Here is a 16,398-nt window from a genome sequence, read left to right as displayed (position 1 = left end):
GGTGTAATGAATGCATTATGTATCCCACTTATTATGAAGGGTCCCTTAAACACACAGAATGGCACATGACGTACCCCTACATACAGTCTCAACATGTATTACAAACACGCTCACAGGCACACACTCACAGGCACACACTCACAGGCACACACTCACAGGCACACACTCACAGGCACACAGTCATGTGACGAAATAAAACACACATACTCCGGCAACATTTGTATTTTTTTTATATGAAAGTGTATTGTACAATGGGAAAGTGGATTTCTGCTGTCACAGCCCAAATAAATGCTTCACAGAGTTCAAGTAAGACACATCTCAACATCAACTGTTCAGAGGAGACTGTGTGAATCAGGCCGTCATGGTCGAATTGCTGTCATGAAACCATTATTAAAGGACACCAATAAGAAGAAGAGACTTGATTGGGCCAAGAAACACAAGCACTGGACATCAGACCAGTGGAAATCTGTCCTTTGGTCTGATGAGTCCAAATTTGAGATTTTTGGTTCCAACCACTGTTTCTTTGTGAGGTGAAAGGTTGATATCTGCATGTGTGGTTCCCACTGGGAAGCATGGAGGAGGAGGTGTGATGGTGTGGGGGTCCTTTGCTGGTTACACTGTCAGTGATGTATTTAGAATTCAAGGCACACTTAACCAGCATGGCTACCACATCATTTCCTCAGAGATACACCATCCCATCACGTTTGCGTATTTTGTTTTTCATCAGGACAATGACATAACACACCTCCAGTCTGTGTAAGGGCTATTTGACCAAGGAGAGTGATGGAGTGCTGCATCAGATGACCTGGCCTCCACAATCACCCGACCTCAACCCAATTGAGACGGTTTGGGATAAGTTAGACCGCAGAGTAAAAGAAAAGCAGCCAACAAGTGCTCAGCATATGTAGGTACTCCTTTAAGACTGTTGGAAAAGCATTCCTCATGAAGCTGGTTGAGAGAATTTCAATAGTGTGCAAATCTGTCATAAAGGCAAAGGGTGGCTACTTTAAAAAAATAAAAAATATTTGTTTAACACTTTTTAGGTTACTACATTATTCTATATGTGTTGTTTCATAGTTTTGATGTTTTCACTATCATGTTCTACAATGTAGAAAATTGTAATACATAATAAATAAAGAGAAACCCTAGAATGAGTAGGTGTGTCCAAACTTTTGACTGGTGCTGTATATATACACTGTATACAGCTGATGTGTTGTGCCCTGAAAACCCACAAGCAAGGGGAAAAATGGGAGGAGGAACGTGTGTAGATAGATGTGAGAAGGAAGTATATACAGGATATATGCTGAACAAAAAAATAAATGCAACATGCAATCATTTCTAAGATTTTACTGAGTTCACATAAGGAAATTTCACATGACTGGGAATACAGATATGCATCTGTTGATCACAGATACAGTACCTTTAAAAAAAATGAGGGGCATGGACCAGAACACCTGTCATTATCTGGTGTGACCACCATGTGCGACACATCTCTTTTGCATACAGTTGATCAGGTTGCTGATTGTGGTCTGTGGAATGTTGTCCCATTCCTCTTCAGTGGCTATAAGAAGTTGCTGGATATTGGTGGGACCTGGAGAACAGTGTCGTCACTTGTCGATCCAGAGCATCCCAAACATGCTCAATGGGTGACATGTCTGGTGAGTGTGCAGGCGAGGGAAAAACTGGGACATTTTCAGCTTCCAGGAATTGTGTAGAGATCCTTGTGACATGAGGCCGTGCATTATCATGCTGGAACAGGAGATGAGCGGATGAATGGCACGACAATGGGCCTCAGGATCTCGTCACGGTATCTCTGTGCATTCAAATTGCCATTGATAAAATGCAATTGTGTTTGTTGATCATAGCTTATGCCTGCCCATACCATAACCCCACCGCCACCATGGGGCACTCTGTTCACAACGTTGACATCAGCAAAACGCTCGCCCACAAAATGCCATACACCTGGTCTGTGCTTGTGAGGCCAGTTGAATGTATTGCCAAATTCTCTAAAACGACATTGGATGCAGTTTAAGTTAGAGAAATTAACATTAAATTCTCTGGCAACAGCTCTGGTGGACATTTCTGTCATGTTCTGACCTTTATTTCCTTTGTTTTGTATTTATTTAGTATGGTCAGGGCGTGAGTTGGGTGGGCAGTCTTGTCTCTGATTGAGAATCATACTGAGGTAGCCTGGGTTGCACTGTTTGTTTGTGGGTGATTGTCTATGTTGCTGGCTTGTTTCAGTGCAGCTCGCATAAGCTTCACGGTTGTTATTTTGTTTACTGTTTTTGTATAGTGTTTCTGTGTTCAGTTCTTTCTTTAATTAAAACATTCAACATGAACATATATCACGCCGCATTTTGGTCCTCCGATCCTTCTCGCCTCTCCTCTTCAGATGAAGAGGAGGACAACCGTGACAATTTTGTGCAGTCAGCATGCCAATTAAACACTCCCTCAACTTGAGACATCTGTGGCATTGTGTTGTGTGAGAAAACTGCACATTTTATAATGGTCTTTTATTGTCCCCAGCACAAGGTGCAACTGTGCAATGATCATGCTGTTTAATCAGCTTCTTGATATGCCTCACCCGTCAGATGGATGATTTATCTTGGCAAAGGAGAAATGCTCACTAATCGGGATGTAAACAAATTTGTTCACAACATTTGAGAAAAAATAAGCTTATTCGTGCTTATGGAACATTTCTGGGATCTTTAATTTCAGCTCATGAGACATGGGACCAACACTTTACATGTTGCGTTTATATTTTTGTTCAGTTTCATCACACCGAATATCCCCTGGAGAGTATGCCCAAATTTACATGCCAATTGACAAACACAACACTTGGGTTAGGAAACAGCATGTGAACAGTCCCTCAGCACAACACTTTCTTCTTTTTGCACTCTCTTCTTCTTGCATCTTTGTTTGTATCTGTGCCATTACAGTATCTGTGACAGCATGGGCAGCGCCATTGAGGCTATCTCCATTTTGAAGTAGTCAATTTTTTTTCAGGATTGGCTGATCCCTTCTGATGACCTGGTTGGACATGACTCTAACTGGGTCACCAGGAGGGATCAGCCAATAAAGTTGAAAGTCACATCCAGTTGACTACATTAAAATGGCACTGCTCATGCTAACACAGCCTTTTGGCTACTAGAGGCCTCTATCCTTCTCTATGGACAACATTTTATACAAGCTCTAATTTGAGTTGTCGGGTGCGGATCCCTGGAATACGTCCAAGAGCCCTGATTGATTGACATGTGAGGGTGATTGACAGGCCTGAATGCCAATCAGATTGAAAGGGCTGGCCTTATTTAAAAATATGATAAGTGGTTTACAGAAAACTAAGATCTGAGGAGAGTACATGGGGAGCTATATCTCTGCAGATGATCTGTCTATGTGATCAAAATCCCCGATACAGGTCAACTCAAATTAATATGGGCGGAATAGGTGTTTTTGCATGGGGTCAAACTTTTCAAAATTCCATATTGATACAGAAACCCTAAAGAATGATTTAGATGTATTAAGAACAAGTTTATGGACATAGTCATGAAAAAATGTGAAGAATTTAATTAACGGGCCATGATAAAAAACATGCCTCTGGGGTCAAAATGACCCCAGTCGGTAGTATGAGGGTTAAGAAACCATGTACATTCCAGTCAGCACATTGTATTGGATCTGTATAAAGACCACATTGAAAATGGGCTGCATTTTCCCTCTTGAATTTTTTTAGGCACAAATGAAGAAATGCAACTAGCTATGTGGCCACATTTTATAATTAGATACATAAAATACAGTACATCTTTTTTTCTGACATGCTGTTGATGCGTGTTATTGTCTTAAATTCCTGACTAGGCTACTTTATAAATGTGTCAATCAACCACAGAACTCACACTTCTTGTTTCTATGCCCTGCTACGCCAGTCAGTTGACTCACTGTACAATACCTCTCCCCTTCACTCTGTAAGTACGCTACAGTATATTATATACTTTAGTTTTTTAAATGTTATTGTTATTATCATTGTTATTATTTTATGTTTTAGCCATAAAACACATGGTACGACTTACTGAATCAGTTAACCTTTTGTTTAGTTTTGACCTGTGTTTAGGTTGTTACATCTGGGCCAGTATCATGAAGTGTCTCAGAGAAGGAGTGCTGATCTAAGATCAGGTCCCCCTGGTCCATATAATAATGATCTAAAAAGTTAACCTGATCCTAGATCAGCACTCTTAGTCTACTCTGAGACAATTTGTGAATATGGACCCTGGACTGTTTTAATGTATCAGGTGGAGTTATTCACCAGCTATAGAGTGAGTTGTTGTTTATGTTTCTAAGACTGCAGGGTGGGAGATGCAACAATGTCCTTGAGAACAGCAGGAAGTGTGTTGGGGGTCTTTCTCTGGTCTGTAGCAGGTATGGTCTCATTCATAATGTTTTAGTAATATTATCTTAATGTTATTCTGTAGTGTTCAGTGACATCATCTGTAAAGCATTTATCTTTCACATCTCACTGAGTGATGCTTATGTGTGGTTTCCATTCACACTCAACTCAGAAACTACAGTACGGCAACAAAGTGTGGACAAACCCTACTGTCAGTGTAAACCAATCAACCTTTGCTTAATGTAATATCCTTGTGTTGTGTGACTGTGTGTTTCAGTTGTACTGGGTCAGGATGGCTGGAGTGTTACATACACCACTCAGAGTATCTGTACCTTGAAGGGGTCAACTGTGGAGATGTCCTGCTCTTACACATATCCCAGAGGTACAGTCACATCAACCTTCTGGTTCACGAAAAATGATGGTGAGGGGAATCCTGTGAGTCTGAGTGATGACGCAGACTACAAAGCTCGTGTGACATATAATAAAGATAACAAGAATGACTGCACTCTGAGAATCACAGACCTGAGAGAGAGTGACTCAGCTACGTACAAGTTCAGATTCATAACAGATCAGACTGGAGGGAGATTTACTGGCAGTCCTGGAGTCACTCTGTCTGTCACAGGTACAGTGATATTCTTCTGTCAATTTAGTTCTGGAAATTGTAGTGTTTTGTCTTCAAAAAATAAATGTCATGTGACTAGAAAAGATGTCAGATGACTAATGGTTGTAATGTGTTGTGATCTCCTCCAGATCTGCAGGTGAAGGTGACTCCTTATTCAGTTGTATCAGCGTGGAAGACACTGACTTGCACCACCTGTGTTCTGACTGGTAACCCCACCTACATCTGGTACAAGAACGGACAGATAGTAACTGACAACACTTCTCCCTATTCAGTCCTCCCTGATGCTGCAGACAGCTACTCCTGTGCTGTAAAAGGCCATGAGGGTCTCCACACTCCTGCAGTGTGTGAGTATGGATTCAACTCAGTATTCTAGTAGAACTTTTCAAGTACATCTATTCTGTCTCCTAAACAGTCCTCACAGTTATCTAACATAACTAACACAGGATTATTGCAGCTCATGATTGTATAAGTAATGTCCTCTTGTCATTATGTTTCAGGTGTTCAGGATCAGAGCTGCAACAGAGTAACTTATATTGACAAGAGTATCTGTGCCTTGAAGGGGTCATCAGTGGACATATCCTGTACTTATTCCAGTTATCATCCGATCAAAACAACATTCTGGTTTAGAAGTGATAAGTCGGCCCCTGAGGACCTAACCAGAGACCCAGAGTATGCAGGTCGGGCCCTGGAGAGCCTTCCCTCCATCCTGAGAATCACTGATCTGAGAGAGAGCGACTCAGCTGAGTATAAATTCAGATTCAACACACAGATCTCAGGATGGGGGTACAGCTTCCCTGGAACAACTCTGTCTGTCACAGGTAAAACTACACTTACAGAACATTATGAAATACTGGTAATACTACACTTACAGAACATGATGATATACTGGTAAAACTACACTTACAGAACATTATGAAATACTGGTAATACTACACTTACAGAACATGATGATATACTGGTAAAACTACACTTACAGAACATTATGAAATACTGGTAATACTACACTTACAGAACATGATGATATACTGGTAATACTACACTTACATTATGATATACTGGCAATACTACACTTACAGAACATTGTGATATACTGGTAATACTACACTTACAGAACATGATGATATACTGGTAATACTACACTTACAGAACATTGTGATATACTGGTAATACTACACTTACATTGTGATATACTGGTAATACTACACTTACAGAACATTATGATATACTGGTAATACTACACTTACAGAACATGATGATATACTGGTAATACTACACTTACAGAACATGATGATATACTGGTAATACTACACTTACAGAACATTATGATATACTGGTAATACTACACTTACATTATGATATGCTGGTAATACTACACTTACATTATGATATACTGGTAATACTACACTTACAGAAAATTATGATATACTGGTAATACTACACTTACAGAACATGATGATATACTGGTAATACTACACTTACAATATGATATACTGGTAATACTACACTTACATGATGATATACTGGTAATACTACACTTACAGAACATTATGATATACTGGTAATACTACACTTACAGAACATTATGATATACTGGTAATACTACACTTACAATATGATATACTGGTAATACTACACTTACATGATGATATACTGGTAATACTACACTTACATGATGATATACTGGTAATACTACATTTACAGAACATGATGATATACTGGTAATACTACACTTACATGATGATATACTGGTAATACTACACTTACATTATTGATATACTGGTAATACTACACTTACATGATGATATACTGGTAATACTACACTTACATGATGATATACTGGTACTATTACATTTACAGAACATTGTGATGTACTGGTAATACTACACTTACATTATGATATACTGGTAATACTACACGTACATGATGATATACTGGTACTATTACATTTACAGAACATTGTGATATACTGGTAATACTACACTTACATTATGATATACTGGTAATACTACACTTACAGAACATTATGATATACTGGTAATACTACATTTACAGAACATGATGATATACTGGTAATACTACACTTACAGAACATGATGATATACTGGTAATACTACACTTACATTATGATATACTGGTAATACTACACTTACAGAACATTATGATATACTGGTAATACTACACTTACATTATGATATACTGGTAATACTACACTTACATTATGATATACTGGTAATACTACACTTACAGAACATGATGATATACTGGTAATACTACACTTATATTATGATATACTGGTACTATTACATTTACAGAATATTATGATATACTGGTAATACTACACTTACAGAACATGATGATATACTGGTAATACTACACTTGCAGAACATTATGATATACTGGTAATACTACACTTACATTATGATATACTGGTAATACTATACTTACAGAACATGATGATATACTGGTAATACTACACTTACATTATGATATACTGGTAATACTACACTTAGAGAACATTATGATATACTGGTAATACTACATTTAGAGATCATTATGATATACTGGTAATACTACACTTACAGAACATTATGATATACTGGTAATACTATACTTACATTATAATATACTGGTAATACTACACTTACATGATGATATACTGGTAATACTACACTTACATTATGATATACTGGTAATACTACACTTACATTATGATATACTGGTAATACTACACTTACATTATGATATACTGGTAATACTACACTTACAGATCATTATGATATACTGGTAATACTACACTTACATTATGATATACTGGTAATACTACACTTACAGAACATTATGATATACTGGTAATACTACACTTACATTATAATATACTGGTAATACTACACTTACATTATGATATACTGGTAATACTACACTTACATGATGATATACTGGTAATACTACACTTACATTATGATATACTGGTAATACTACACTTACATTATGATATACTGGTAATACTACACTTACAGAACATGATGATATACTGGTAATACTACACTGACAGAATTGTATAATATACTGGTAGTATTACAGAACATTATGATTTACTGGTAGTCCTATATTTACATAACATTATTCTATAGTGTAACTGCTTTGTCTCTGGTGGCTTTGGGGTGGTTGGTAGCCTAGTGGTTAGAGCATTAGACCAGTAACTGGAAGGTTGCTGGGTTGAATCCCTGAGCTGACAAGGTAAAACATCTGTTCTGGTCCTGAACAAGGAAGTTTTTTATTTTTTTATTTTACTAGGCAAGTCAGTTAAGAACAAATTCTTATTTTCAATGACGGCCTAGGAACAATAGGTTAACTGCCTGTTCAGGGGCAGAACGACAGATTTGTACCTTGTCAGCTCGGGGATTGGAACTTGCAACCTTTTGGTTACTAATCCAACGCTCTAACCACTAGGCTACCCTTCCGCCCCAATGCTATTAGAGATAAAGTAGCATTGGGAGTTAACCTCTGTTCCGTGGTAGGCCGTCATTGTAAATAAGAATTTGTCCTCAACTGCCTTGCCTAGTAAAATAAAGGTTACATAAATGCAAATGAGGTGGAAATATTGAGGGTTTGTTCTTTTGTGTTTTTATTCTCTCCTCATTCAGACCTGCAGGTGAAGGTGACTCCTGACACAGAGGCAGGGAAGAGAACACTGACCTGTATCACCACCTGTACTCTGACTGACAACCCCTCCTACATCTGGTACAGGAACGGACAGCGTCTAGATGAGTCTACTTCCCTGCAATACTCTGTCAATAATTCTTATTCAGACAGTTACTCCTGTGCTGTAAAAAGCCATGAGGATCTCCAAGCTCCTGCAGTGTGTGAGTGTGAATGCAATTAGTTCTCTACTTAACAAGTATCAATCATTTAAGGCCAACGAGAAGGGACAAATTAAATAGAAATGACACTCTTAGAAAATAAGGATACACTATTTTTTCCCTGGGGTACAAAAATATAAAAATACACAAAATGTACCTTCAAAGGTACACTTAATGATCTCGCATGGTACATTTTAGGGTACATGTGAGGATAAAGAGTTTATTTCAAATATAAAGGTACAATAATCGGTAATACTTTACTTTATCAAAAAATAAATATTGACCATATTAAATGATCATTGTAATTGCGCACCTATTGATGTCAGACATGCACCTAACCCAATGCTCTGTTGCTGATGACTGGGATGATTTCAGCAGCAGGATAAGACACCCTCTTTGGACTGATGACTGATATTAGGGCATGTACGTGACAGGCCTATCTGGCTGATATGATTATGATGTCATAACGCTTCTTGGCAGTGTCATAAAGTGTATTTTCTTCATCCAAGTGACACAGGATGGTCGTAATGCTTCCTGATAGTGTCATAACATGTTTTTTTATACAAGTCATCTAAAATATGATGGAAAAAAACATGACTGTAAATAATTCATTACAACAACAAAGGATTTAAGAGACAAACTCTCAAATGAAAGGAAACTTCTTGGCAGGGATTTTTTTTTACATTTAATAAATGTTACTGTAGGTGCCATAACCAGCCATAAAGTGATGCAATATGTGTCATAAAAGGTGTCAATATATGCATCATGACAGTGTTCTCCATATTATGACAGGTTATGACAAGTTATGTCAGCTGTTATGACATAATAAGACATGGTTATGACTGTGTCATAAAGTGTTAGGACACTGGGTGTCAGGTAAAGTGTGAAGGTGCATTTCTGTTTCCCAGGATACAAACATATGTTGTGTATCCTAAATACCCTTAAAGTACAACGATGAATCTTTCCCACCTAAAATGAGGTAGATGTTTGTTACTGGGGTGGCACTCTATGAAAAGGCAAATTTGTACCATCATTAATATCATCATTATATTTCCCAGCATGCCCTACTACAGGTTGATCAACTTAAAAAAAAAATATACATGTGTTTTTGCATGTACATTGATTGATTGATTAATCTACACAGATTAATTTTATGCTATGCTAAAATAAATAATGTACATTTTTCTAAACTAATCCAATCAGCTTTGTTAGATTTTTTTCACCCGTTACTAAAATGGTTATTCCAGTTTAAATGGCTTAGGGAGTCTCCTCACAATGTTCCTACACCTGACAGTCATTATGAATGCAGATGGCCTGTGAATAATATTAAAACGGTTGGATATCCTAACTCTGGCTGGATTCCAATAGGAATGACAAATCACAATGCAAGCCAGCTTTTTCAGAAATCCCGGTTGGAAGATTTCTGAAACGGGTAAAAATGTGTTAAAATCTGGGAATTTGGGGAAAGTTACTTGATTTTTTTGAGCCTACTTGCAGGCCTGATGTGGCCTGTAAACCACGAATTTCAAGCCACTATATTAGAGTAAAACTAGTCCTCAAAATAAGGCCTCATGAGAAATGTAATGTATTGTCATAAAGAGTTTCATTTTAATAATATACGCCTAGGAACTCAGGACTGAAAATGTACGAATTCAACAACCATGTCTCCGTCACAAACAAGTAACTCTACAATTCACTCAAACTGGATAATTATATTGGAGGCATTGCTAGGTGGGTGCATGGTGTTCAGATAGTTATTTTTGGCCACCCATGAGTGGAAGTGTTGTACCAGTTTAAGTGATATATGGTAGAGGTACAGTTTTGCCACAGACAAGGAACAAATAGCTCTGCAATGCTTTTGTACCTGTGGCAAAAGGTACAATCTGTGTTATAAACTGGGGTACAATCATGTACACTACCAGTCAAAAATTTGGACACACCTTCTCATTCAAGGGTTTTCTTTATGTGTAGTATGTTCTACATTGTAGAATAATGTGTGAAAGGCTGTCATAAAGGCAAAGGGTGGTTACTTTGAAGAATCTGAAATATAAAATATATTTTGATTTGTCTAACACTGTTTTTACTACATGATTCCATGTGATATTTCATAGTTTTGATGTCTTCACTATTATTATAAAATGTGGATTAGTAAAAATAAAGAAAAACCCTTCAATGAGTAGGTGTGTCCAAACTTTTGACTGGTACTGTACCTATAACCAGTGGTGGTTCAAGCTTGTATGGCACCCTGGGTGACACAAATATAAAATCATAACATTTAAAACTATATAAATATAAAAAATACATACAAAAATAAGTAACAAAGACAAATAGAAACAAATTGTAGTATTTAAATACAAATAAAAAGAGAATCAAATTATTACACTATTACCCTGTTGCTAACAAAAACCACACAAATATAACTAAATTGCATAAATCCTATATCACACAAATACACAAATTGAATAACACACTTATAAAGAAGATAACCTGATTATTACAGACTAAATGACACAACTAAGTGCATTACTAAGTGCATTAGTACTGTACAAAGTTAGAGGTGTGTAACTCAGACCTGTTTAATTGACCCACAGTCCCACACGGTGACATGATATCATTGACTTGACGTGCAAATGAGGGATAGAAAATCGATCGCTCAAATATCACCATTCCAATTATCCTTTTTGTTTTTTGTTTTGTGCGGGCTCCCTGTGCTGCCCCCGGCAAGATGCTGCCCCGGGCGGCTGCCTATGTCGCCTACACCTAAATCCCCCGTCTATAACTAGTCATGGGGAAACAAAGGTTCCTGAAGCATTGAGGTTTTTCAGCCAATTGTGTCAAAAATAGTTTCATAAATCAAGTCTTTGATTTACAGAGGGTACACTGGTGGCACCTGCTGGTCCAAATGATTTAGAGCAGCTAAATTATTATTGTTGACGCCCCACACCCCATATAAGCATATGCAGTGTAGCCTTTATGTCTTCTACCAAACCAATACCAAACTAACCTGATGGTTGTTCGACGAAACAAAGATTTGGACGTCATTGATCATGTGCTTCTGATAAAGTGATACAGGCAACGGCACGCTGCTTCGAAATACACCGCGTAGCTGTTTATACACCTCGGAGCTATGGTATCAAACGTAACATCACCACCGATAACTAAGTACAAAGGAGGAGCTTACAGGGCACCACCCCAGAGAGAAGTGGTTGTACCCTTTTAGCAACAAATCTAAACCTTTATTTCTGAGTGTAGATATATGTCTATATTTAATTTTAATTTTAAATGAACCTGTCCAATGCATCTAAGACATTTAGTCTCATTATGGTTTCAGGAATTGATCAGCTACATTTTGTTTCAGGTGTTGTGGGTGAGAGCTGTATGAATGTGACTTACACCCATCAGAGTATCTGTGCTTTGAAAGGGTCAACAGTGGACATATCCTGCTTTTACACACATCCCAGTTGGCATAACGTCACAGAAGTGTCCTGGTTCAACAAATGGGAGACTGGTGTAACTAACGATCTGAGCCAGGACCCAGAATATGCAGATCGTGTGGAATACCATCGACAAACAGACAAGGACTCCACTCTAAAAATCACAGACCTGAGGGAAAGAGACTCAACTGAGTACAAGTTCAGATTTAAAACAGTTCATGCAGAATGGGGATATACCTTCTCTGGAACAACTCTGTCTGTCACAGGTGTGTACTTTATACTCTACACTCTTAGAAAAAAGGTGCTATGTAGAACCTAAAAAGGTTATTTGGCTGTCCTCATAGGTTAACCCTTTGAAGAACAGTTTTGGGATCCATGTGGAACTCAAAATGGTTCTACCTGAAACAGAATAGGGTTCTACCTGGAACCAAAATAGGGTTATCTTATGGGGATAGTGGAAGAACCCTGTTTTTCTAAGACTGTATACATTAATTGATTTATGTTGTATTTATCTGGTCCAATAACAGGAGCCAATAACCAGAGAAAATCTGCCATTTACTCCTTATTCACAATCTTTCAGGTCTGCAGGTGGAGATGACTCCTGCCACAGTGACTGAGGGACAGAGAGTGACACTGGCCTGTAGGACCGTCTGTACTCTGACTGATAACCCCAACCCCTCCTACATCTGGTACAAGTTAGGCCAGCGTCTCACCAACCAAAATAACAGCCTGATCCTCAACCCAGTCAGCAGTGAGGATGCAGGCAGATACTCCTGTTCTGTAGAAGGACATGAGGATCTCCCCTCTGATGAAGAGACTCTCACTGTCAGATGTGAGGATTTTTATTGTATTCTTTACTAAATAACATCATCACTCAGCTCCTTACTGCATGTGCTTACACTCGTTCTGTCATTCAGATGGCCCAAAGAACACACTGGCATCAATCCATCTCTCTGATGAAATAGTGGAGGGCAGTTCAGTGACTCTGACCTGCAGCAGTGATGCCAACCCACCTGTGGACAAATACACCTGGTACAAGAAGATTGGAGCCCACTATCAGTCTTTCACCCATGGGAACACAGAACTACAGCATGTCTTCAGTCACATCCAGTCATCTGACAGTGGAGAGTACTACTGTGAGTCCCAGAATGAGTTGGGGACAGACAGGTCTGAGTCTATCAACATGGATGTGAAATGTGAGTAAAGTACAGCTCAGTGTTGAAACGTCGGAGTCAGTTTAAATGTAAATGAATCCATAAAGCACAGCTTAGCCAATCGGTTCCTTTGAATGTTTTGTGTAAGTGAATCATCTATTGGATAGTTATTTGACTGAACTCATGTTTCTTTTACACCAGATGGCCCAAAGAGCACCTCAGTGTCAGTCAGTCCCTCTGGTGACATAGTGGAGGGCAGTTCAGTGACTCTGACCTGCAGCAGTGATGCCAACCCACCTGTGCAGAGTTATGCCTGGTACAAGAATGGAAGTGTCTATCAGAGTATCTTCTATGGGAACACAGAACCACAGCAGGTTTTCAGCCAAATCAAGTCATCTGATACTAGACAGTACTACTGCTGGGTCTCGAATGGAATTAGTACGGATAGGTCTCCATCTTTAGACATCGATGTTAAATGTGAGTAAAACATGAGAGTAGCTCAGTGTTTGGATGTTAGCCTGGGTAAGAAAAGGGGGAGGGGTGGGTGTCTTTGTTAAAACAACAGCTGGTATGTGTTCTCTAATGTTAAGGAAGTCTTTCTCCCCTGAGTTAGAATACCCTGCAGACCACACTATTTACCAAGAGAGTTTTCATCCATATTTATCATAGCTGTCTATTTACCACCGCAAACCGATGTTGGCACTAAAACCACACTCAACAAGCTGTATAGGGCCATAAGCAAACAAGAAAAAGACCATCCAGAGGTGATGGTTCTCATGGATGGTGATGTACAACTAGAGGCGTCAAAACTCTATGTTACCATTACTTCACACACAGAAATGCATACTCTTCCTCACCCTCCTTTGGGCAAATCTGACTATAACTCTTATACTCCTGATTCCTGCTTACAATAAAAAACTCAAACAGGAAGTTCCAATGACGCGCTCAATACGAAAGTGGTCTGATGAAGGGGAAGCTAAGCTACAGGACTGTTTTGCTAGCCCAGACTGGAATATGTTTCAGGATTAATCAATAACATTGAGGAGTTTACCACATCAGTCACCGGCTTCATTAATAAGTGCACCAGCGACTCCATCCCTACAGTGACCGTACGTACATATCCCTACCAGAAGCCATTGATTGCAAGCAACATCCATACTGAGTCAAAGGCTAGAGCTACCCCTTTCAATGAGCGGGACACAAATCCAGATGCTTATAAGAACTCCTGCTACAACCTCCAACGAGGCATCAAACAGGCAAAGCGTCAGTCCCGGATGAAGATCGAATCGTACTATGTCGACTCTCACGTAAAAAAAATATAGATGAACTCTCTTGGTAAATAGCATGGTCCGCAGCTCGGGGTATTCTAAGGGTTTGAAAACTATCACGGATTACAAAGGGAAACCCAGCCACGAGCTGCCTTGTGACGTGAACCTACCAAATGTGCTAAATACCTTCTTTGCTCGCTTTGAGGAAAGCAATACTGAACCATACATGAGAGAACCAGCAGTTCCGGATGACTGTGTGAACTCGCTCACCGTAGCTGATGTGAGTTTAGTGACTTGGCAGTATGGTGCCAGGACAACATCCTCTCCCTCAATGTGAGCAAGACAAATAAGCTGAACGTGGACCACAGGAAATTAATTGCCGAGCACGCCCCTTCCACATCGATGGGGCTGTACTATAGTTGAGAGGGTCAAGAGCTTCAAAATTCTAGGTGTCCACATCACTGTAAGTTATTAACATGGTCCACACACACCACCACAGTCTTGAAGAAGGCACGACAAATGAAAAGATTTGTCATGGACCCTCAGATCTTCCAAAGGTTCTACAGCTTCAGCATTGAGATCATCTTGACTGGCAGCATCACTGCTTGGTATGGTAACTGCTTGGCATCCAACCGCAAGGTCCCTGCCACTCAGGACCTCTATACCGGTCAGTGACATAGAAAGGCCCTAAAAATGATCAAAGACTCTGGTCACCCAAGTGATGAATGTTCTCATCGCTATTGCATGGCAAGCTCCACCGATGCACCAAGTCTGAAATCAACAGGACCCTGAATAGTTTCTACCCACATGCCATGAGACTCCTAAATACTGTAGTTAACCACATAGCTTCCCGGACTTTCAGCATTGACCGTTTTTGCAGTATTTTGGCTCATCACATTCGCTGCTGCTACTGTGTATTTTCTATCCCGAGTCTTATTCAATTTAACCCTGCGTACACTATATATGCTTAAGTATGTGGACCCCCCTTCTAATTGCTGAATTTGGCTATTTCAGCCACATTCATTGCTGAAAGGTTTATAAAACAAACATTGGCATTAGAATGGCCTTACTGGAGAGCTCAGTGACTTTCAATGTGGCACCGTCATAGGATGCCACCTTTGTCAACTTTCTGACCTGCTAGAGCTGCCAAGGCCAACTATATGTGCTGTTATTGTAAAGGGGAAATGTCTAGGAGCAACAACAGCTCAATAAGTGGTAGGCCACACAAGCTCACAGAATGGGAAATACTTACGCTACAGCATACAATGACATTGAAAACGATTCTGTGCTTCCAACTTTGTGGCAACAGTTTGGGAAGGCCCTTTCCTGTTTCAGCATGACAACGCCCACGTGCACAAAGTTAGGTCCATACAGAAATGGTTTGTCGAGATCGGTGTAGAAGAACCTGACCGGCCTGCACAGAGCCCTGACTTCAACCTCATCGAACACCTTTGGGATGAATTGAAATGCCGACTGTGAGCCAGGCCTAATCCCCCAACATCAGTGCCCAACTTCACTAATGCTCTCGTGGCTGAATGGAAGCAAAACTCCAACATCTACTGGAAAGCCTTCCCAGAAGAGTGGAGGCCTAGGGAATATAAAGTGGAGGTGGTTCAGTGAACTACGCTTGCATAATGAGAAGCCGAACACTTACCTGAAGCTTACAACCATTCGCTAATACC

At 39.4% G+C, this 16,398-nt stretch overlaps 1 protein-coding gene across 2 annotated transcripts in view; it reads left to right on the top strand.

Annotated features, from left to right (window-relative positions):
- The first annotated feature begins 3,902 nt into the window (after positions 1 to 3,902).
- LOC135534067 (sialoadhesin-like) overlaps positions 3,903 to 16,398 on the top strand; it is a 28,732-nt gene continuing 16,236 nt past the window's right edge. For both annotated transcript variants that reach the window (XM_064961217.1, XM_064961212.1), the window contains exons 1-10: positions 3,903 to 3,959; positions 4,333 to 4,410; positions 4,656 to 5,000; positions 5,129 to 5,344; positions 5,498 to 5,818; positions 8,645 to 8,863; positions 12,219 to 12,560; positions 12,875 to 13,126; positions 13,212 to 13,490; positions 13,650 to 13,925. In XM_064961217.1, coding sequence (XP_064817289.1) covers positions 4,356 to 4,410; positions 4,656 to 5,000; positions 5,129 to 5,344; positions 5,498 to 5,818; positions 8,645 to 8,863; positions 12,219 to 12,560; positions 12,875 to 13,126; positions 13,212 to 13,490; positions 13,650 to 13,925 — 2,305 coding nt within the window. In that variant the 5' untranslated portion in view covers positions 3,903 to 3,959; positions 4,333 to 4,355. The remainder of the gene's footprint in view (positions 3,960 to 4,332; positions 4,411 to 4,655; positions 5,001 to 5,128; positions 5,345 to 5,497; positions 5,819 to 8,644; positions 8,864 to 12,218; positions 12,561 to 12,874; positions 13,127 to 13,211; positions 13,491 to 13,649; positions 13,926 to 16,398) is intronic.

The sequence above is a fragment of the Oncorhynchus masou genome, chromosome 5, assembly GCF_036934945.1.
Source record: "Oncorhynchus masou masou isolate Uvic2021 chromosome 5, UVic_Omas_1.1, whole genome shotgun sequence".
NCBI lineage: Eukaryota > Metazoa > Chordata > Actinopteri > Salmoniformes > Salmonidae > Oncorhynchus > Oncorhynchus masou.
The sequence above is the reverse complement of the archived record's forward strand: the minus strand, read 5'-3'. Positions and strand labels throughout refer to the sequence as shown.